A 23104-nucleotide genomic window follows, 5' to 3' on the forward strand; every position below is an offset into this window, starting at 1 on the left:
TACAGTTAAAAAAAAAAAAAATCTTTTGCTCTGTGATATTTACTTGTATAAAAAGCATCACATTCTGTGATCTGCACCAATCCTTGATCACATGGTCAGGATGTCCATCAGTGGACACTATTTTTGCTTGTGTAAGGACCCTGATGTGGCCATATTAACATCTGAATTCCACAGCCTGCTTGAACATTGCTGTTGACCTGGTGCATCCCTTCATGTTTACTGTTTATTCATCTAATAAGATATTTACTTGTATAAAAAGCATCACATTCTGGGATCTGCACCAATCCCTTGATCACATGGTCAGGATGTCCATCAGTGGACACTATTTTTTGCTTGTGTAAGGACCCTGATGTGGCCATATTAACATCTGAATTCCACAGGCCTGCTTGAACATTGCTGTTGACCTGGTGCATCCCTTCATGTTTACTGTTTATTCATCTAATAATAAATAGGTCCAGCAGGATAATGCATGCTGTCACAAGGCTTAGGTTGTTTGGAAATGGTTTATAATAGCATGAAGATGATTTGCCATAATTCACTTACCTGCTCACAATCATTGGATCTCAGATTTTTTTTAACAATTGACTTTTTTGTTGTCATTAGTATCACTATTTCATTACCATATTCGCAAGCAGCCACCATACAAAAACTCTAAGTCATTTATTGTTCTGATTACAGTACCTCTACCATAATATATAGCTGCTAATTAAAGAAGTATATCAATATCCCCTTGGTATTTGTGTTCCTTATTTATAGTACTTTCATTGAAATAAATTTTAACTCTGTTGAAAGTTATACTGTTTTTGAAGATTAAGATTTCCATCTGAGTTGTTTTGAATCTTAGCATTATATACAACAGAAAAATGAAAAACTGTTAAACTTACACTAGAAAATCAAAGAAATATCATAAAGACATTTATAAAGCCTTCAGGTATCATATTTTGTTGTCTTTAACCATTGGATTCTTGTTTAATGTGTGTTTAATTGAGACAAAATATTCCATAATAAAAGTGATAAATGTTTCTGTTCTAAACTTACTTAAATAATGAACAAGTTGGGATACTTATTTTCTCTAAAAATATGAATTTTTTTTTATAAATATTCATTTTGCTTTAATTTATATTTATCTCATCAATACTGTTTTTTTTTTCCTTACAGATCCAAGCCAGATACATTGGTAAGTTTAAATATTAATATTAGGGAAGGTTTTTTTTTTTTTTTTGCTTAATATTTGCATTATATATTATATATATATTTATCATAACCTGGTGGAATGACAATGGCCTTTCTAGTAAGGGCTGAGTTAACTGTTCTCAAGCAGAGATAGTTTTTTTTTCCCTCCCCAAAGTAGCTCATGACCACATGCTACTTATACAGGGTGTCTCAAAAATATTGGTATAAACATTTAGGAGAGGTAGGGAACATCTAAAGGAATGTGAATCGCATAGGAACCCATAACCAGAAATGTCACGGGAAAGTAGTAGCAGAGGCACAAGAAGCAGAAATGACACAAGACAGTAATTAGTGGCAAACATTTATTTGACATAATGTTAATAATGGAGTACGAGATGGATGCATTTCATGATTTTACAACAGATGCTCGAAGGTTCCACTATGAGATGCACTGTATGCATGACACTGACGCAGTATGGATTGGCGGACACGGTCGAACACATCTGGAGTTTCTTTGACAGCAGTAGCAGCAGTGCAGACGTGCAGACGAGTCTCGCCATGAGATCCATTTCCGTCTTCACAGGCGATTCATACACGATAGATTTGAGGCCCCCCCCCCCCCCAGAAATAAATCAAGGCACGATAAATCAGGTGAGCGTGAGGGCTAGGCAACGGGTTCACCACGGCCAATCCATCAACGCCCAAGACGCTTGTTCAAATGGTCACGAACACACCTTCCATAAAGGGCAGGCACCCCGTCATGTGGAAACCAAATGTTGCATCTCACATTTGCTGGAACATCATCAAGTAACCCTGGTAGAACTCGTTCAAGGAAGATCCGATATTTAGCGGAGTTCATGCGGGATGGTAACAGGTATGGGCCGACTAAGCAGTCACCGACCATACCTGCTCACACATTTATTGGGAAGCGATGTTGTGCCGCATGGGGGTGCACACCGTGTGGGTTGTCGTGAGCCCACACATGAGCATTGTGCTGATTGAATAAGCTTTCCCGAGTGAAATAAGCCTCATCTGTGAACAAAACATAGGCTGGAAAATTCAAGTCTTGAACACTTTCTTGGAGAAACCACTGCGCGAAAGCCACACGTGCAGGATGATCTTGGGGGAGCAGTAACTGAACCCTTTGGAGATGAAAGGGGTTTAAGGAATCGTTGTGCCAGACACGCTGTACACTGCAACGAGACACTCCTAAGGCAGAGGCAATGGCACGTGTGCTGGTAGTAGGATTATTCTGGATGGCATTCAACACACTTTCTTCCATGGTGGGAGTTCGCGTTGAACATGGTCTGCCCGCACTACCTCTAAATGACCCATAATCGCACAAATTTTGATGCACACTCGCAAACAAACAGTGGTCCGGTACATGTCTGTCTGGGAAGCGTTCTCCATAAATTCATTGAGCGGCTCGTCCATTGCCCTCTGCTAATCCATACGCTAGGTGCATGTCTGCCAGCTCACAGTTCGTATATCGATGCATGCTCTTCGTGCGATGGCTACTGCTTGAATTAGTAAACCAGAAATTTTTCCTCTCCCGAACTGATGAACAGCGCCGTCTACCGACTTATGGTGACATTTCCGTTTATGGGTTCTTATGCGATTCACATTCCTTTAGATGCTACCTACCTTCCCTAAACATTTGTACCAATATTTTTGAGACACCCTGTATACACTACTAGTGTACAAAATCAGCCACAAAAATTTCTCTTTAGAGTGGGGGGGGGGGTTCACTGTTGAGGTTGTTAATAAGGGAAACATACCTACTGAACTTGAAACAAGTTATATATATCATAGAAGTCATATAATGTAGTGTAACCAGTGCTGTAGTCATAAAATTAGCAGAAGGTATACTCTATGAATGCTGTGAAAAGCAGTGAGTATACTGTGCATATCAGGCTTATTAATCAAATTCCAGAGGGTATATGCCGTATACCCATGTGTGAATATATATATGGCATATTTACTTACTTATATTTATGGCATATATATTAAATATGATAAAACTATAAGTATTGCCCAAGAATCAAATTCTAATAAATTTATGTTTTAATTTTCAGTAAATATTTTAATAATATTTGTTTTTTCAAATGTATATGGCATATACCTGCGTATACCCTCCACTACAGCCCTGAATGTAAGAGTGTTACGATCATAGCAGGATGTGACTTTTTTTACATTTCTGAAAAAAGTTGTGGGTTTTTTGAATTTTGCTTGAATTATATCAGCACCTTGATGTTTTGCTAATGGATTGCAATACTTATTAAATGTATTTTTTTAATTTTTAAATATGATTTTGAACAGATCTAAACCTCCCGAACACATCCTTTTTCATTTCACAAATATATGTGGTCTCAGTTATAATCTAAGTGATGTCCATTTTCACTTACAGTCTGCCAAACCCCATATACTTTTTTTTACAGAATGTCAGTTATCAGGTGATTCAACCAATGCTCATCTCAGTTGTCTGAATTATTCTCTGCATGATTCCTTTTGCTTCAAAGGTAGTACTTGTGCATATGTCAGTTCTTATATTCCCTGTCAGAGACTTAGTAATTTGGAATCTCCTCATTTCGATCTTCTCTGACTTAAAATCTTTCTACCACATTCTGTCAAATTCTTCTGTTGCCTCTATCATTCTCCCAGCTCTACTAATCATTTGGAACTATTTGACTTTTTTCTCTTTGAAACTTGACCTTCTACAGTCCAACTTTCTTAACAGTGAGATAATTTTCCTTGGTAATTTTGATGTTCACAACTTCAGCTGTCTTCTGTTTTCTAGTCACACGGACCCAGCTGGTCGAGATGCCTACCAGAATAGCAGACAGTCCTAACCACGCAGCCAACATGCTTGATCTTTTCTAACAAACAATCCTTCCAAGTACAGTTGAGGTAAGTGGTCCTCTAAGCATCTCGGATCACAACTTGGTGATGGTTTCTTCTCCAATGGAGCCTTTCTCTCATGTTCTTTCTCAACCTTGTGTTGTTTAGTATTACAAGTATTCAAAATGGGATGATCTGCAAGATTTCTTTTCTTCTTTTCCTTGTTGGGAATATTGTTTCAAATCTACTGATGTCAGTGTTTGCTCAGATCATTTCAGTGAAATTATTCTTGTAGTGATGGAATCTTTTATTCATCACTCCACCTTAAAATATTGTTCTTTATCTAAACTTTTTGGTTTTCCAATAAATGTGCTGTTCAAGAGAAGAATGTTGTATATCGTAATTGGCTTGTTTCCAAATCTCATGGGTACTTTTCTGCCTACACTAAAGCTTGCAACAATTGTAAATCAGTTAACAATCAGTCCAAACTACATCTCGAACAGGCTAAGAGTAGAAAACTTGCTTATTGTCCAAGTGGTAGTCAAGTATTCTGGACTATTGTCAAAGCTACTGGTTGGCCACAACTTTTGCACATCTCTATTCCCACCTGTGTCAAAACCAGATGGTTCTATTGCCACTTTAACCGAAGCTAAAGCTGACCTGCTAGCATCCTATTTTTCTTCCTACTTGTGTGCAATATGGCCTTAGTCTCTGATGCTCCTAAAACCCTCCAGCTTGTGTATTAATGATCTTGGTAAACCACCTCTCACCATTCCCAGTGCACTCCATTCAATGTGCCTGTTAGTCCCCTATACAGACTACAGGCAAATAATACACCAAAAGATACATTCCCAATGGCAGGATTCGTGGAATGGACAGACTGCGAATAAATTATATCATATAAAACCTGTAATTGAACCGTGGCAGTCTAGTCTGCGCGGGAATCGTAAGGAGGAAGTTGTTCTTGCCCGGACCCGCATAGGACACAGTCATTTAACTCATTCGTTTTTGCTGAGGGCTGATGACCCTCCTATGTGTGTGTCCTGTGGCACAATCTTAACAATCAGACACATTTTAGTTGACTGTACCAGTTTTAGAAATGCTCGTTTTACCGCTTTTAACCATCTGACTGAGCCGTATACACTCAGTCAGATTTTATCCGACAATGACCATGTGTCTGCTATTTTTAATTTCCTAAAATCAGTAAACCTTTTTAATCATATTTAAAAATCTTATTATTTTAAGATTTTCCATTGTTACTTATTTACTGATATTTGTCTGTTACAGTTTATACTTGTTTTTATAACCTGACGTAGTGACCTAATTCAGTAGGTCACTGAAACTTTTTTACTTTTTATGTCAAGGTTTTGGCGCATTATAGCCATAGTTGCTGATGCACCAATAAAACTCAACCAACCAACCAACCATTCAATGTCTCCTGTGATCTTCTGTCAAAAGGATGTCAGAAGGATTTTGATGAATCTTGATGCTAAGAAACCTCCAGGTCCTGATGGTATATATCTACTTGTTCTAAAAACCTGTGCTCCTGAACATAATCTTGTTCTGTGTTGCCTCTTTTCGCTTTCTTATTCCAAAATTCTTTCTGCTTGGAAATTTGTTCATATCCAGCCAAATGAGCAAAGAGTGACAAAAAGAGTGACAAAGCCCTCCCATCCAATTAATATTCCATTGCAGTTACTTCTACTCTTTTTAAAATAATGGAGAAATCATTTAACTGCCAACCCTTAAACTATCTAGAAAACTTCCATCTGGTCAATGATCTCCAGTATGGATTCTGTCAATGTTGATTCCCTGGTGTGATATTCTGGTTTATGTTACCCATCTGTGGACAATTTCAATGGAAAAATTTGGTGAAACTCAAGGAGTTGCTCTTGACATCTCAAAGGCTTTTGATCATTTTTTTTCCATAAAGGTCTTCTAAATAAGCTTCCATCTTATGGTTTGCCAACTGTTTTTTTGTAATTGGGTATCCAGTTTCCTCTCTGACCACTTGCTGCATGTGATGGTAGATGGCTTTGTGTCTTCTAACTTCTCAACTAATGCTGGTGTTTGCCAATGTTCAGTTCTTTCTCCCACTCTTTTCCTCTTATATATTAATGACCTTCTTCCATTGACCAGAAATCCTATCCATAATTTTGATGATGACAGCACATTGAATTCCACCTTCCAGGTGGGAGAAACCTTGCCCTGCACAAACATCTCCAACTTCTTGAATATCCACTACCAATTCCTTAAATGGTGATCTCCAGGTAATTCTCCAGTAGGGAAAAGATAATGTAGTTGACTTCGATCCTTCTAAAACTCAGTCCTGTCTCATATCTCGCAAAAAGGATTCTTCTACTCCTATGCTTGTCTTCGATGACAATCTGATTTCTAGGTAAGATCATACATCTCTATTGGGATTATTCTGACTTCTAATCTCTCTTGACATAAGCACATTACAAATATTTCTTTCTCTGAATCTGAAAAATTGGGTGTTCTCTTTCACTCTTTGTGTTACTTTTCTTCCAAACAGCTGTTCATCTGTACAAATTGCAAATCTGCCCTATCATGAAATATTGTTCCCTCATCTGAGGGCAGTGCCCCCAAAACCTCTCTCAGGCTTCTAGATTCCATTCAGAAAACGGCAGTTAGGTTAATTAATGACTCATCTCTAACACACTCTCTCCACTCTCTGTCTCATAGCTGGTCTGTTTCTGCAGCATGCCTTTTCTCTAGAAACTTTCATGGGCACTATTCTTCTGAATTGGCTTCTATTATTCCTGCTGTCTCTTCCACAGCCAACAGTCTGAATGTGTGCAACCAGCACATCATTTTCTAAAGCTGATTTCAAAAATGGTTTCAGTTTGTTTCTATCACATTAATCATGAAAGAAATCATGAAATAAAATCATAAAAAATCATGAAAGAAATTTTTTATTAATTTTGGCAGAATTGTGCACTAAATTTATTACAAAACGTTACTTTTGCCAGACTTTTATATTTAAATAAACATTGAAAACACTATTAAAAAGGGTAGTGTTATAAAAAGTCTACTAAACACTCACATCTCATTTTAAAAACTGATCTACAAGGGGCCATCTTTTTGTTTCTTTCATTTTCTTGCAGATCCCTCTATTTTATAAGCCCTCTTTATGTCAACCATTATGTTGACATTCCACCTCCCTTGCCACCTCATCTCCAGGTGCATGTATACTTCCATGTATACCAATGCTAGAAGTATAGAAACTAAATTTGATGAATTTCAAGTGTTAGTCAAGACATCAAAGGCAAATATTGTTGGGATATCAGAGATGTGGTGTCACACAGATATTAGGAATGCAAAATTGGAATTTGGGGAGTACAATGTGTACAGAAAGGATAGACAGGATAGGAAGGGAGGAGGTGTTATGCTGTTAATTAAGAAAAACATAAAATCAAAAGAAGTGCATCCAGTTGATATAGATGAACAGTGCACTGTTGAGTCAGTTTGGTGTGATGTAAGCACTGTGAAAGAAAAAATAAGAATAGGAGTGTGTTATAGGCCTAATAACTCGATTGAGTACAATGAACAATTGAACAGAGAAATAGAGTGGGCTCTAAATCAGAATGTCTTATAATGGGGGATTTTAACTTCCCAGATATTGACTGGGACTTGTGGATTGGTCACTCGCACGCTAGTAAGACTTTTGTGCATTGATTGGATGATTGTTTTCTGCAGCAGCAGCATGTTCGAGAGGCAACCAGAGAGGGTAATACTCTTGATCTGGTTATCAGCAGTGATCATTCGTGTATTAGGAATTTGCAGAAAAAGAAACCACTAGGTGGCAGTGTTCACAGTGTACTGATGTGGGATTTATTTAAAGATATAATTACCATCAGGGGTAAAGAAAAGGGTTTTTGCTTCTGTAAAGGTGAATACAGTTGGTCTCAGACAGTTTTTAAATTCTGTACAGTGGGATCAACTGATGATGTTACCAACAGCAAATTTCTAAGTGGGAAGCATTCAAGGAATTAATAATGGAAGCTACTAAAAGTTTCATACATATTAAGAAATATTATTCAAGGTTGAGGCCTAAATGGTTGTCAAATGAACTAATGAGACTCGTGGCAGAGAAGAAAAATGCATGGGATGCATATAAATTATCAGGCGACACAGAAGCCTATGCCAGATATAAGCTAGTGTGTAATCAAGTCACAAAAGAGGTTAGGCAGGAGAAGGAAGATTATGAGAAATCTTTGGCAAAGGATGCTAAGAAAAACAGCAAGGATTTCTTTACTTATATAAACTCTAAAAGGAAGGGGATGAATCATATTGGTCCACTTCATATAATGTTGGTTCGACTGTTGATGATCCTGCTCAGATTGCAAACAAACTGAATGAGTATTTTGCATCTACATTCACACATGAGGAGTTATTAAGGTTTGAAAATGCCACAAGGTTATCAAATTGTAGCAGGGGGCTTAATGATTTTGTAATAACTGAGAACAAAGTGGAGGAGAAATTGTTGAAGTTAAACATAAGAAAGGCACCTGGGGTGGATGGGATCTATCCAATTATATTAAAGGAGGCGGCAAAGGAAGTAAGCAAACCCTTAGCCATAATTATGGGAGCATCCTTGGACTGGCTGGAAGTCAACACGGACTGGAAATGTGCAAATGTATCCCCAATTCACAAAGGGGGATCGAAGGGTAACACGAGTAATTACAGACCAGTTAGTTTAACTTGGTTTAAAATACTGGAGTAACTGGTTAAAGATGCATTGCAGGATCATCTAGAGAAGACTGCAGCAATAATTCAGACACAGCATGGGTTTGTTAAGGGAAAATCTTGTCTGACAAATTTGATTGGTTATTATGATGTGGTTACAGAGGAACTGGATGCAAAAAATAATTTTGATATCATTTACTTGAATTTCAGGAAAGCTTTTGATACAGTTGCACATGGAAGATTATTGTACAAATTGGAGCAGAATGGTATTAAGGGTAAATTGCTACAATGGATAAAAGGATGGTTCAGTGAGAGAAGACATAGGGTGGTAATTAATGGGTGCTGCTCTTTGTAGACTAATGTTATTAGTGGAGTCCCACAGGGTTCGGTGTTGGGTCCACTGTTGTTTTGTATATTTATAAATGATATTGATTAAGGTATTTCAGGCTTAGCGTTGAAGTTTTCAGATGATACAAAGGTTAGCAGGGTTGTTAATCACAGTGTGCTATTTCAACAGGATCTAGAAAATTTGAGCAGATGGGCTGAGAAGTGGCAACTGAAGTTTAACCTTTACAAATACAAAGTACTGCATATGGGTAGAAGTAACCCCAGAGAAACGTACCAACTGTGTGGTGCTACACTTAAGGTAGTAAAAATGAAAAAGGCCTGGGAGTAATTGTGCAGTCAGATATGAAGTTTTCTGAGCAATGCAGACAGGCTGCCAGGGCAGGTCATAGGGTTTTGTCAATGATATATAGGAATTTTGCTAGTAGGGAAAAGGCGGTGATTGTCCCTCTGTATAAGTCAATGGCCAGACCACGCCTTGAGTACTGTGTACAGGTCTGGAAGCCTCATTTTAGGAAGCATGTAGATTTTCTTGGGCTTGTACAGAGAAGGGCAACCAGATTGGTGAGGGGAATGAAGGGATCCTCTTACGAAGAGAGGCTTAAGTTCTGCAAATTGCAATGGCTGGAGACTAGGCACCCGTGTGGTGATGTGATTGAGGTGTATAAGGTTGAGCACAATAGGTGTATAAGGTGTATAAGGATAAGCCTTGAATAGGTTGAGCATACTGAATTCTGGTGGGATTCTTCCAGATTACAAATGGAAGGGGGCATAAATTCAAATTAAGGAAAGACAGATGTAAAATAGATTTGCGGAAATTTGCTTTTAGCCTGCGGGTGGTTAATTGCTGGAACAAACTTCCATCTGTCGTTGTGCAAGTTGATAGGTTAAATAAATTTAAGGAGGAACTGGACAAACATTTAGAGGGAATGGTTGTGAGAATTTTTTTTTGGCTGATGCTGCATAAGCTCATACACTTACTTTCTTGCATCACATGCCACTACTACTACATTCCTTTAATATCCTGGTGAAACCTTTCATCCTGTTCTTCACTAACATTTCCTAGATTTTCTTTTGGGTATTCAATGTGGTAGTGTAAATATCAGTTGATTGCATTTGTCCTTAAGAATCCATGCCAAATGGCATGGATGATAAGAATCCAGGACTGTCTTTGCCTTTAATCTGTTTTTTTTTTTTTTTTTTTTTTTTTTCAGTAGGATTTGAATTGCATAGCTAATGCAATAGCACTCATGTTGCTTCCCATCTTCATGATGTTTTTCGACATATTTTCAACTATATTCTTGTTAGCATTAGCATTAGTAGAGGCATTTCATGCAAGAAAGCAAGCTTATGCAGCATCAGCCAAAAAAAAAAAAAAAAAAAAACCCACTTCCACTTCACCCCTCTGTTCGTTCAAAATACCTGTCCAGCTGAGCCTTAAACTTATTTAGGCTGTCAACCTCCACCACAAGGGATGGAAGTCTGTTCCACCAACCAACCACCCGCTGGCTAAAGGCAAATTTCCGCACGTCTATCCTACCTCTGTCTTTCCTCAATTTGAATTTATGCCCTCTCAGGTGATTTTTCTGAGCTAGAGGAAGAATCCCATCAGCATTGAGCATGCTTAAACCATTCAAGGCTTTATACACCTCTATCAGATCACCTCGCTGGTGCCTAGTCTCCAGACACTGTAATTTGCAAAACTTAAGCCTTTCTTCGTAAGAGCACCCCTTTGTTCCATTCACTAATCTTGTTGCCCTTCTCTGTACTCGTTCCAGCAGCTCTACATCCTTCTTGAAATGAGGCCTCCAGACCTGTATACAGTGCTCTAGGTGTGGCCTGACCATCGCCTTATACAATGGAATAATCACCTCCTTATCCCTTCTGGAAAAATTCCTGTATATCATTGACAATACTCCATGAGCTACTCTTGCAGCCCGTCTGCACTGCTCAGAGAACTTCATATCTGCCTGCACAACCACCCCCAAGTCCCTTTCATTCTCTACCACTGTCAGTGTAGTACCACAGAGTTGATACGTTGCTCTGGGGTTGCTGTTTCCCATGTGTAGTACTTTACATTTGTCAATGTTAAACTTCATTTGCCACCTCTCAGCCCATCTGCTCAACCTTTCCAGATCCTGTTGCAGCAGCATAGTGTCAGTAGTGTCCTTGACAACCCTGCCAACCTTTGTATCGTCTGCAAACTTGGACATTAAGCCCGATATACCATCATCAATATCATTTATAAATACAGAAAACAATAATGGACCCAACACTGAGCCCTGAGGGACTCCACTAATAACATCAGTCCACGATGAGCAGTGTCCATTGATTACCACTCTCTGTCTTCTCCCCCTCAACCACCCCTTTATCCATAGCAGCAATTTGCCTCCAATGTCACACTGCTCCAATTTGTGTAGCAGTCTTCCATGTGCAACAGTATCAAAAGCCTTTCTAAGATCCAAGTATATAATATCAAAGTTATTCCCTGCATCCAGTTCTTTTGTGACTGCATCATAGTATCCAATCAAGTTGGTCAGGCAAGACTTCCCCTTAACAAAACCATGCTGTGTCTGAGCTATAACTGAAGTCTTGTCTAAATGATCCTGCAGTGCTTCTTTAACCAGTGCCTCCATTAATTTTCCTGCAACAGAAGTTAAGCTCACAGGTCTATAATTACTTGTGTCAGCCTTTGATCCTCCTTTGTGAATTGGGGTCACATTTGCAGTCTATGGGTACCTCCCCTGAGTCCAAGGAAGCTCTCATAATTATGGCTAAGGGTTTGCTTACTTCCTTTGCTGCCTCCTTTAATATAACTGGATAGATCCCATCCACCCCGGGTGCCTTTCTTGTGTTTATCTTCAACAGTTTCTCCTCCACTTTACTCCCAGTTATTTCAAGATTCTGTAGATTACTGCTAGAGTTGAATACACCTCTGGCATTCCCCTTGCTGAATAACTCCTCATGTGTGAATGTCGATGCAAAATATTCATTTAGTTTGTTAGCTACCTGAGCAGGATCATCAACAGTTGACCCATCAATATCAAGTGGACCAATCTGATTCATCCCCTTCCTTCTAGAGTTTACATAAGTAAAGAACTCTTTGCTGTTTTTCTTTGCATCCCTTGCCAAGGATTTCTCGTAATCTGCCTTCGCCTGCCTAACCTCCTTTGTAACTTGGTTGCATATCAACTTGTATCTATCATGGGCTTCTGTGTCATGTGTTAATTTGTATGTATCCCATGCATTTTTCTTCTCTGCCATATGCCTCATTAGTTCATCTGACATCCATTTTGGCCTAAACCTTGAACAATATTTCTTAGTTGGTATGTAAGGCCCAGTAGCTTCCAAGATAAGTTCTTTGAATGCTTCCCATTTTGAATTTGCTGTTGGTAACATCATCAGTTGGTCCCACTGTATAGAATTTAAATACTGTCTCAGTCCATCGTAGTCGCCTTTACGGAAGCAATAACCCTTCCCTTTACCCCTAATGGTAGTTACCTGTTTGAGTAAATCCCACTTCGGCACACTGTGATCACTGCCACCTAGTGGTTCATTTATCTGCAGATTCTTAATGCATGAAGAATCACTGCTGATAATCAAATCAAGAGTATTACTCCCTCTAGTTGCCTCCCGAACATGCTGATGTAGAAAACAATCATCCAATAAATCCACAAAAGCCCTGCTAGTGTGTGAGTAACCAGCCCCCAAATTCCAGTCAATATCTGGGAAATTAAAATCTCCCATTATAAGACACTCTGATTTACTGGCCCACTCTATTTCCCTGTACAGTTCCTTATTATACTCATCAGAGTCATTAGGCCTATAGCACACTCCTACTCTCAATTTTGATCTCCCAATGCTTATGTCACACCAAACTGACTCAACACTGCACAGTCCAGCGATGTCGACTGGCTTCACTTCCTTGGTTTTTATGTGTTTCTTAACTAATAGCATAACCCCTCCCCCCTTCCTATCCTGTCTATCATTTCTGTAGACGTTGTACTCCCCAAATTTCAGTTCTGCATCCCTTATATCTGTGTGACACCACGTCTCTGATATCCCAACAATATCTGCCTTCGATGTTTTGAGCAATACCTCAAATTCATCAAATTTATTTACTAAACTCCTAGCATTGGTGTACACACAAGTATACCTGCACCTGTTTCTATTCTTAGCTACCCTAACACAACCCATGTGTTTACTTGTACCACACTGGCTCCCAGCAGTCTCTGAAATACCATGCATCTTGTTTTTCAGGCTTCTGCTCATTCTGATAGAAGCAGTGCAAGAATCTCTTCTGCAAACTTAGACATTAAGCCTGATATACCTTCATCAATATCATTAATAAACACAGAAAACAACAATGTACCCAGCACCGGAAACAGAAGCCCACCATTAATAATATTAGTCCATGAAGTGCAGTGTCCACTGATAGCCACTCTCTTGTTTTCTCCCACTCAACCATCCCTTTAGCCATGCAGTAACTTGTCCTTAATGCCACACTGCTCCAATTTGTACAGCAGTCTTTTAAGTACAACAGTATCAAAAGATTTCCTGAAATCCAAGTATATGACATCGAAATAATTTTTTGCATCCAGTTCCTTTGTCCTTAATGAGCCCATGCTGTGACTGGGGTATAACTGCACTCCTGTCTAGATGATTCTGCACTGCTTTTTTAACTAGTGACTCCATTATTTTGCATGAAACTCAAATTAAGCCAACAGGTCTGCAATTATTCTGTCACCTTTTAGCATTAAAACAAAACCGACGCCCGAACAGGGATCTGTTCGGATCCTTGTTGTTTCCTAAGAAGTTCTCAACAACAGACCTGAAGCTAATCCATGCCTCTTTTTTCTTTTTTATTCATAGTTACCTCAAAATCTTGGTCCCTCATTAGTTTGTGAATTTGAGGTCCAATCAACAAAAATATCTTGTTTTAGTTTCTTTTGGGTGATTGATGGGAATTTAGTACAAAGGTAGTTGAAGCAGGGATCTTCCTGAGGTAAAGCTTTTACAAACTGTTTCATCAAACCCAGTTTGATGTGCAAGGGTGGATGTTTTTTGATCCAGGCAACAAACTGCCCCTGTTTGGCCAGACCTTGACCTTCCAGTGCTTACTCCTTGCCCATCTGTCCATTCACACAAAAAGCAAGGCATTTTTGTGTAGCCAGATTGTTGTTAGTAGCATGCCTTTCACTTTAAAGTTAGCACAGACCAACCAACGATGTTTTTCATACTTAATATTTGTTGACAACTTCTTCAAGTTCTTATATTTTTCTTTCAAATGCACAGAGTGAGCTACTGGAATTGACTATTTATTTACATTGTGGAGCAACACACCTTTGAGACTCCTCTTTTATGAGGCAATAAAAAGTCTCCATTGTGTAGCATTGTAACTAATTCCTAAATAGTTCATTCAGCCGTTTATATTACTGCCAAAAACAATAGAATTGTTTTCAGAAAAGTAGGAGACACAGAGAATTTCTCATTCTCTGTGTCTGTAGCATGAGAAAAACTTCCCATGTGCTAGAAGCTTTTTTGACTTAACTCTAGAACCAAGGAGTTCTGCAGATTCCTTTGATAAATTTAAATCTCTTACCAGATCATTGAGTTCATGCCGTGAAAACATTTGAGGGCTGGACTCAATATCTCTAGGCATGTAGACTTCAATTTCATTTTCAGAAGCTTCACTTTCAGAAATCTATGCTGCTGCTGCATTCTCCAATATAAGTGGAGAACATGGAATTAGCAGGTTATCTCCATGTGGGACTGGTCAAATGGCAGATGTAATATTAAACTGGTTAAATATCACTGGTTAAAGAAGCATTGCAGGATCATCTAGACAAGACTTCAATTATAACTCAGACACAGCATGGGTTTGTTAAGGGGAAATCTTTTGTCTGACTAATTTGATTGGATACTATGATGTAGTCACAAAGGAACTGGATGCAAAGAATAACTTTGATATCATATATTTGGATCTTAAAAAGAGCCTTTGATACTGTTGGACCTAGAAGACTGCTGCACAAATTGCAGCACTGTGCATTGGAGGCAAATTGCTGCTATGGATAAAGGGATGGTTGAGTGGGAGAAGACAGAGAGTGGTAATCAATGGAAATTGCTCTTCGTGGACTAATGTTATTGTTGGAGTCCCTCAGGGTTCAGTGTTAGGTCCCTTGTTGTTTTCTGTATTTATAAATGATATTGATGATGGTATATCAGGCTTAACGTCGAAGTTTGCAGATGATATGAAGGTTGGCAGGGTTGTTAATGACAGTACACTGCTGCAACAGGATCTAGAAAGGTTGAGCAGATGGGCTGAGAGGTGGCAATTGAAGTTTAACGTTGACAAATGTAAAGTACTACATATGGGAAGCAGTAATCCCAGTGTAACGTATCAACTATGTGGTACCACACTGACAGTGGTAGGGAATGAAAAGGACCTGGGGGTAATTGTGCAGGCAGATATGAAGTTTTCTGAGAAGTACAGACGGTCTGCAAGAGTAGCTCATGGTGTCTTGTCAATGATATATTAGAATTTTTCTAGCAGAGATAAGGAGGTGATTATCCCCTTGTATAAGGCAATGGTTAGGTCACACCTTGAGTACTGTATACAGGTCTGGAGGCCTCATTTTAAGAAGGATGTAGAGTTGCTGGAACGAGTACAGAGAAGGACAACAAGATTAGTGAATGGAACAAATGGTTGCTCTTATGAAGAAAGGCTTAAGTTTTGCAAATTACAGTGTCTGGAGACTAGGCACCTGCTAGGTGATCTGATTGAGGTGTATAAAGCCTTGAATGGTTTGAGCATGTGCAATTCGGATGGGATTCTTCCTCTTGCTCAGAATAATCGCCTGAGAGTGCATAAATTCAAATTGAGGAAAGATGGTTGTAGGATAGATGTGCGGAAGTTTGCTTTTAGCCATCAGGTGGTTGATTGCTGGAACAAACTTCCATATGTTGGTCGTTGTAGAAGGATGATAGCTTAAAGAGATTTAAGGCAGAACTTGATAAACATTTGGAGCAAGTGGATGAGTGAAATAAGGGTGTTTTTTTTTTTTTTTTGGCTGATGCTATATAAGCTTGGTTTCTTGCATCATGTTCCTTTGCTAATGCTAAAATACACACCGCCCTTCTTACTCTTTGCATTATTTCCCTCTATATTAACTAAGAAAAAGTAACAGTCATCACAGTGGTTTGTGGCATCCTGCGAAATAATGGGAGTTGTAAATAGCATAGTTTTCTTTTTACCATTTTTCCACAATGTGATGCTTTAACATAGTTTGGTAAACCTATGCAGAGCCAGTTGTTCATCTTGATCACCAAGTTTCCCTCCAAAATAATTACAATACACATTATTTACAAATGCTGTAATGTTTTGTTTTTACTTGAGGATTCCATAACTTCCACAAATATAACAAATATGTTTCTTTCAAATGCACGCTTGTTTGAAGACATTTTACTCACTTTTCATTACAAGTTTGACACGATAACCTCAAAAATAAACTGAGCTCACACTTATAAACACTGCTGCATGGAGCTCTCAAGGTGAAGATACAAATGACTGAAGGTAGTGTTGCCAACATGTGAAGATTTAGTGTACAAATTCTCAGCATTTACCCCTAACTTAATATGCATTCTGTAATTCAACTCGTGACAATTTTTTCACAAATCAACTTATGTGATTTGTGAGAACTTGGTGAGATTTGGTGAACTCAGTGAGATTTGGCGATGAATTTCATATCGGTGAATACCGTGTTAAGGTGCAATAGGGAAAGATGGATGGACAGGAGAGAGTGATACTTCTAATCAAAAACTGTCAAAGTAACAAGAATCTTTGAGTTGGATCGTGGTAGTGCATATATTGAGTCAGTGAGGTGACGTGCAATAAAGGGAGGATGGTAGTGGGGATGTGTTATAGGCTAAATGATTCTTCTGAGAAGTATAACAAAAATCTCTTTAGGCAATTTGAAGGTGCTAGAATGTTGACTGTCTCATTATGTGTAACTTCGGTGCTAGAATGTTGACTGTCTCATTATGTGTAACTTCGGTGCTAGAATGTTGACTGTCTCTTTATGTGTAACTTCAACTTGCCTCTTATAGACTGCAGTTTAAGGACCAGAAATACACTATATGGTGACAGGTTTTTGAATGAACTGGATGATTGCTACTTATTCCAGCATGTTCGAGAGAGTATAAGGGGCTCTAATATCTTAGATCTAGTTCTCACTATGGAGCTCAACTGTATCAAAAACTGGGCAGTTGAGGAACCACTATCAGGCAGTGACCCCAATACAGTCATCCTTCACTAATCAACATTAATTGGTTCAACCAAATATTGTTGATATTAAATCTATAGTGATGAAACAAATTTCAAACATTTAAAATAATTTTTTATTCATTTTTTCTTTATTTTTCATATATAAATTAAATTTAAACAATTAATATTATTACTAGAGCATTTTTAATTAATGGTGATGAATGACATCTTCTCCTTGATTTTCATCTGTATTGATCAGTGTAGTTGGAGCTGAAGAAACATGCCTTTTCTTGATGTCATTGTCCACAGTTCCTTGTTTAGCTGTCTTCCTTTTGCATTAAAAATTTCTTTATAACATCTCACGATGTTGTCCAGATCTCTTATCACTTTTGAACTCCTCTCAGCTAAAGGGTCATTATTTTCTAATTCATTCTATATTATATCGATATGATTAAATACCTTATTAAGGATGTTTGTCAGAGTGTTAGTAGGAATCAGCATAGATGTTGCGATTTCAGCAAGAACCTGTGTGTTCAGTTTTTGGTTGCGCGTTTTATAGGTAGTTGGACATCTTCAATGCCAAATTCATCAAAACTCAGCTGCCTTCCAACCTCAATAATCTCCTGGATCTTTTCATTTGTTCTTCCATTAAACAAGTTGAATTCTTGATGCATTGAGGCCACAAATTTCCCCAAGATGAATTTATATTGTGGCTAGTCACAGAATCCCATTCTGAACTGATGTTAGATTGCCTTTAAATTAATGAAATCTTTCCAGAACTCCTTGAAAGATGGGTTTCCTTCACCATTTGTTGCCTTCAGACACTGAACAAAAGTAAGTTTGCGGTATCTGTTTTTAAAATTAGCAACCATTAAAATTTAACTGATCATGGAAGAGCTCTCTCAGTGAGAGAGCTTTATACTTATCCTTTATCCAAAATAATTGTCCTTGCAGTTGAGGAAGGCATTTCAAACTCTCTGCCTATTTCTGTAGCACTGTTTCTGCACTCAGATTCTTTGAACACTTAATTTAACCTCCAGAGTAAAAAAAATAATGTAAATAAATAATGAGAACGAGACACAACAGTGCTGTGTCAGACCAGCTATGCAGACTGAGCAGACGAAAACAGTGCATATTTGAGCATTCTCAAATTGATGATCTGCAGTGTGCACAATCGTCAAGATTGACTAAGAATGGTGATCGTTGGGGGAATTTTTATTAACTTTTGGAAATAAGCAAGTGTCATTTGATCGAATCATTGATTAATGGATGTCAATTAGCAGGGGATGACTGTATCATAAAATGGATTGTATCTAATGACACTTGTGTAGCTAAGAGTAAAGGCAAAAGATTTAATTTCAAGAGACAGAAATATAATGGAATGAGATAGTTATTCGGCTTAATTACAGTGACTATTTTATGATGCCAGACAGAAGTATGCTGTGGAAAATGTTCAAAGGATTTATCATTGAAGTTTGGTAGTAGCTCTTGTGCCATTAACTCCCCATTTCAACAGCTACAGCAGTAATATGAATTCAAATCTTTAAAAGTTGTTAAATGTAATTAAATCATCATTAGTTATAGCAGAATTCATAAGTGCTTGGGATTATTTTTAACTGTTATAGTGAGGTTCTTAAATTTTTTAAATAGGCACCAGGGGGGGGGGGGAGACAGGAATATTGAAAGGTACTGTACTGTCAGGTTTTACAGAGGAGATCTATAGTTTAAAAGAGCTATAATAAATAAAAATAAACATCCACTTTTATTTATTTAATTTATCTTGCTGAGATACATGTCAGCAGGTTAAAAAAAGACCTTAAATGATTAATTTTATGATGCTATCCAACAGAATTATATATAGAATACTTGCCACAATACCACTGATTCTTTGGATTTCTTGATGACCTTTGATAATGTTAAACCGATGAAAAATTTATCCCATGGAATCATTTGAGTTATTGTCACTTCTTAATTGTGATTGTATAGATTAAAATTTGTTGCTGACTGTAATAAATTTTTTTAATAGGTGCAAGTTGAAATTAAAGTTGAAGACACAACAGACACTGGAAAAGCAAAAGGTAAACATTTGAAACTGTCTGTTCCATTCCCAGATTTGCAATAGAAGTGTTAAAATTCTAGTTTTAGAGCAGCACTTCTTCAAAATTTTGTCCATAACAGAATCTGCTCATGAGCCTCCACCTCCTTTTAAATATTATTTATTGTGTCCAGTTCTTTGTAGTAAGGAAACAGCAACCAATATTTTTTAATACCTTATAAATAAAATGTAAAGTTCTTGTTTTCATGTTATCTGCCTTTATGAAGGTCATTGAACTCAGAGTTGTTTAGCCCTTTAGTGAACACACTATAATATGTTAACAACCAAAAATTTTAAAATAATAATAATAAATAGATAAATAAAAAAAAAAAAAAAATATATATATATATATATATACATACAGTAATACCTCGACTTACGCAAACTCGAAGTTACGTGGTTCTTGATTTTTTCGTTTGGCAACATTGCCACCCACTATCTTCAAGGTCGTTTTTCGTATGCTATCGATATACGGTGCGACGGCAGAGAGTGAGAGCGAAAGATGAACAAATTCAACTTTGCTGCCGAATGAGCTGCACACATATACAAGAATTTGCATTCCAACTGTCATATTTATATGTGTGCGTTCAAATTCGTGCTCAACTTTTGTCGGAAATTACATCGTTTTCACGAATAAAAAAAACTTTCCAGGCTTTTAAGGTTTCCAAAGACCGATTGACAATGATGGTCGGCGGGAATGCAGCTGGTGACTGCAAGTTAAAACCTCTCTTAATATATCGCTCTGAAAACCCAAGAGTTTTAAAAAAAATATATCTAAAATTAGCTTACCAGTGATTTGGAAGTCAAATCATAAAGCTTGGGTGACAGCTTCCGTTTTTGAGGACTGGTTTGGTCACCACTTCATACTCGAAGTCGAACGTTATTGCAGTTCTAAACAGATTCCATTTAAGTTGATCCTTCTTATTAACAATGCACCCGGTCACCCTCCTGCCACCCTAATTAATTTCGACCGACATGTGAAAGTTGTGTTGTTGCCTCCAAACACAACCAGCTTGCTTCAACTGATGGACCAGGGAGTCATCAAAACATTCAAGGCCTACTACACGAGGCATTCGTTTGCACGTCTGAATGAAACTATGAGACAAAATAGTGAGATATCTGTTAAAGACTTTTGGAAACAATTCAATGTTTTAGATGCCGTAAGAATCATTGAAGAATCTTGGGATGAAATTCACAAAAAAAACATTGAATGGTGTATGAAAGAAACTTTGTCCATTTTTTTTTCAAAAACGAGACGAAAACAATGCCAGAAACTGATCATGTCGCTCATATGATAGAAGAAGTTGTTAATCTTGCCAGGCAATTAGATTTGGAAGTCAATGGTGATGATGTCAATGAGCTGTTGGATTCACATAGTGAGGAGCTGACAATGAATGAGCTCATAGAGATGCGTGAGCAAAACGTCACTGAATTATCCGACACTTCAGATCCAGTTCCACCAGAAAAGCACATGACAATTGCAAGCTTGACAGAAGGTCTCAGCTCAATTGAAAAGGACTTAAAAATTTTAGAAAACAGACCCCAACGAAAACGCGTTATAGCTACAAAGCAAGGAATAAAAAATTATTAGCTTGCTACAAAGAAATTCTGCATGAAAAAAAGAAGGCGCTGTGTCGTCAGACGAATTTGTTAGATTTTATGAAGCCATCGAAATCGAAATAACTTTTTTACGTAACTCATTTATTTTTTTTGATACATAATTTGTATTAATATGTATAAATAACTGCAAGTTTATTAAATTTTTTCTTTTAAACTAGTGTTTTTGTTAGTCCTTGGTCCCAATTAAACAAAATTTATATGTATTTATATGCAAAGTTGTACCCCGACTTACGCGAATTCGACTTAAGCGATTTTCGTCGGACCCATCTATCGCATAACTTTGGGATATTACTGTATATATATTAGCATTAGTAGAGGCATTTGATGCAAGAAAGCAAGCTTATGCAGCACCAGCCAAAAAAAAAAAAAAAAAAAAAAAAAACCCACTCCCGTTTCACCCCTCCATTCATTCGAATTACCTGTCCAGCTGAGCCTTAAATTTATTTAGGCTATCAACTTCCACTACAGGGGATGGAAGTCTGTTCCACCAACCAACCAGCCGCTGGCTAAAGGCAAATTTCCGCATATCTATCCTACATCTGTCTTTCCTCAATTTGAATTTATGCCCTCTCAGGTGATTATTCTGAGCAAAAGGAAGAATCCCATCAGCATTGAGCATGCTCAAACCATTTAAGACTTCATACACCTCTATCAGATCACCTCGCCAGTGCCTAGTCTGCAGAAAATTTGCAAAACTTAAGCCTTTCTTCGTAACAGCACCCCTTTGTTCCATTCACTAATCTTGTTGCCCTTCTCTGTACTCATTCCAGCAGCTCTACATCCTTCTTGAAATGAGGCCTCTAGACAGGTGTGCCTGACCATTGCATTATACAAGGGAAGAATTACCTCCTTATCCCTGCTAGAAAAATTCCTGTATATCATTGCCAAGACACCATGAGCTACTCTTCCAGCCCATCTGCACTGCTCAGAAAACTTCATATCTGCCTGCACAATTACCCACAGGTCCTTTTCATTCTCTACCACTATCAATGTAGTACCACAGAGTTGATACGTTGCTCTGGGGTTACTGTTTTCCATATGTAGTACTTTACATTTGTCAAGGTTAAACTTCATTTGCCACCTCTCAGCCCATCTGCTCAACCTTTTCATCCTGTTGCAGCAGCAGCAGCATACTGTCAGTAGTGTCCTTAACAACCCTGCCAACCTTTGTATCGTCTGCAAACTTGGACACTAAGCTTGATATACCATCATCAGTATCATTTATAAATACAGAAAACAACAATGGATCCAACACTCAACCCTGAAGGACTCCTCTAAAAGCATTAGTCCACGATAAGTAGTGTCCATTGATTACCACTCTCTGTCTTCTCCCCCTCAACCATCCCTTTATCCATAGCAGCAATGTTCCTCCAGTGCCACACTGCTCCAATTTGTGGAGCAGTCTTCCATATGCAACAGTATTAAAAGCCTTTCTAAGATCCAAATATATAATATCAAAGTTATTCCCTGCATCTAGTTCTTTTGTGACTGCATCATAGTATCCAATTAAATTGGTCAGGCAAGACTTTCCCTTAACAAAACCATGCTGCGTCTGAGCTATAACTGAAGTCTTGTCTAGATGATTCTGCAGTGCTTCTTTAACCAGTGCCTCCATTAATTTTCCTGGAACAAAAGTTAAAATCACAGGTCTATAATTATGTGTGTTAGCCTTTGATCCTCTTTTGTGAATTAGGGTCACATTTGCACATCTCCAGTCTATCAGTACACCTCCTCTAAGACTGAAGAAGCTCTCCTAATTATGGCTAAGGGTTTGCTTACTTCCTTTGCTGCCTCCTTAATATAACTGGATAGATCCCATCCACCCCAGGTGCCTTTTTTATGTTTATCCTCAACAATTTCTCCTCCACTTTCCTCTCAGTTATTACAAAATCAACTAGCTCACTGCCAGCATTTACTTCACCTCTAACATTCCCCTTCTTGAATAACTCCTCATGTGTGAATATAGATGCAAAATGCTTGTTTAGTTATTTAGCCACCTCAGCAGGATCATCAGCAGGTGAACCATCAATATCCAGTACACCAATCTTATTCATCCCTTT

The 23104-nt window shown here is 38.0% G+C and overlaps 1 protein-coding gene across 1 annotated transcript in view; it reads left to right on the forward strand.

The window, feature by feature from the left end:
* LOC150090042 (muscle calcium channel subunit alpha-1-like) overlaps nucleotides 1–23104 on the forward strand; it is a 1145904-nt gene that overhangs the window by 578494 nt on the left and 544306 nt on the right. Inside the window, exons 18-19 of the mRNA XM_090389719.1 lie at nucleotides 1159–1177; nucleotides 19356–19407. Coding sequence (XP_090245845.1) covers nucleotides 1159–1177; nucleotides 19356–19407 — 71 coding nt within the window. The remainder of the gene's footprint in view (nucleotides 1–1158; nucleotides 1178–19355; nucleotides 19408–23104) is intronic.

This window comes from Mastigoproctus giganteus, chromosome 2 (assembly GCF_048544385.1).
Source record: "Mastigoproctus giganteus isolate SK-2022 chromosome 2, ASM4854438v1, whole genome shotgun sequence".
In the NCBI taxonomy this organism is placed as follows: domain Eukaryota; kingdom Metazoa; phylum Arthropoda; class Arachnida; order Uropygi; family Thelyphonidae; genus Mastigoproctus; species Mastigoproctus giganteus.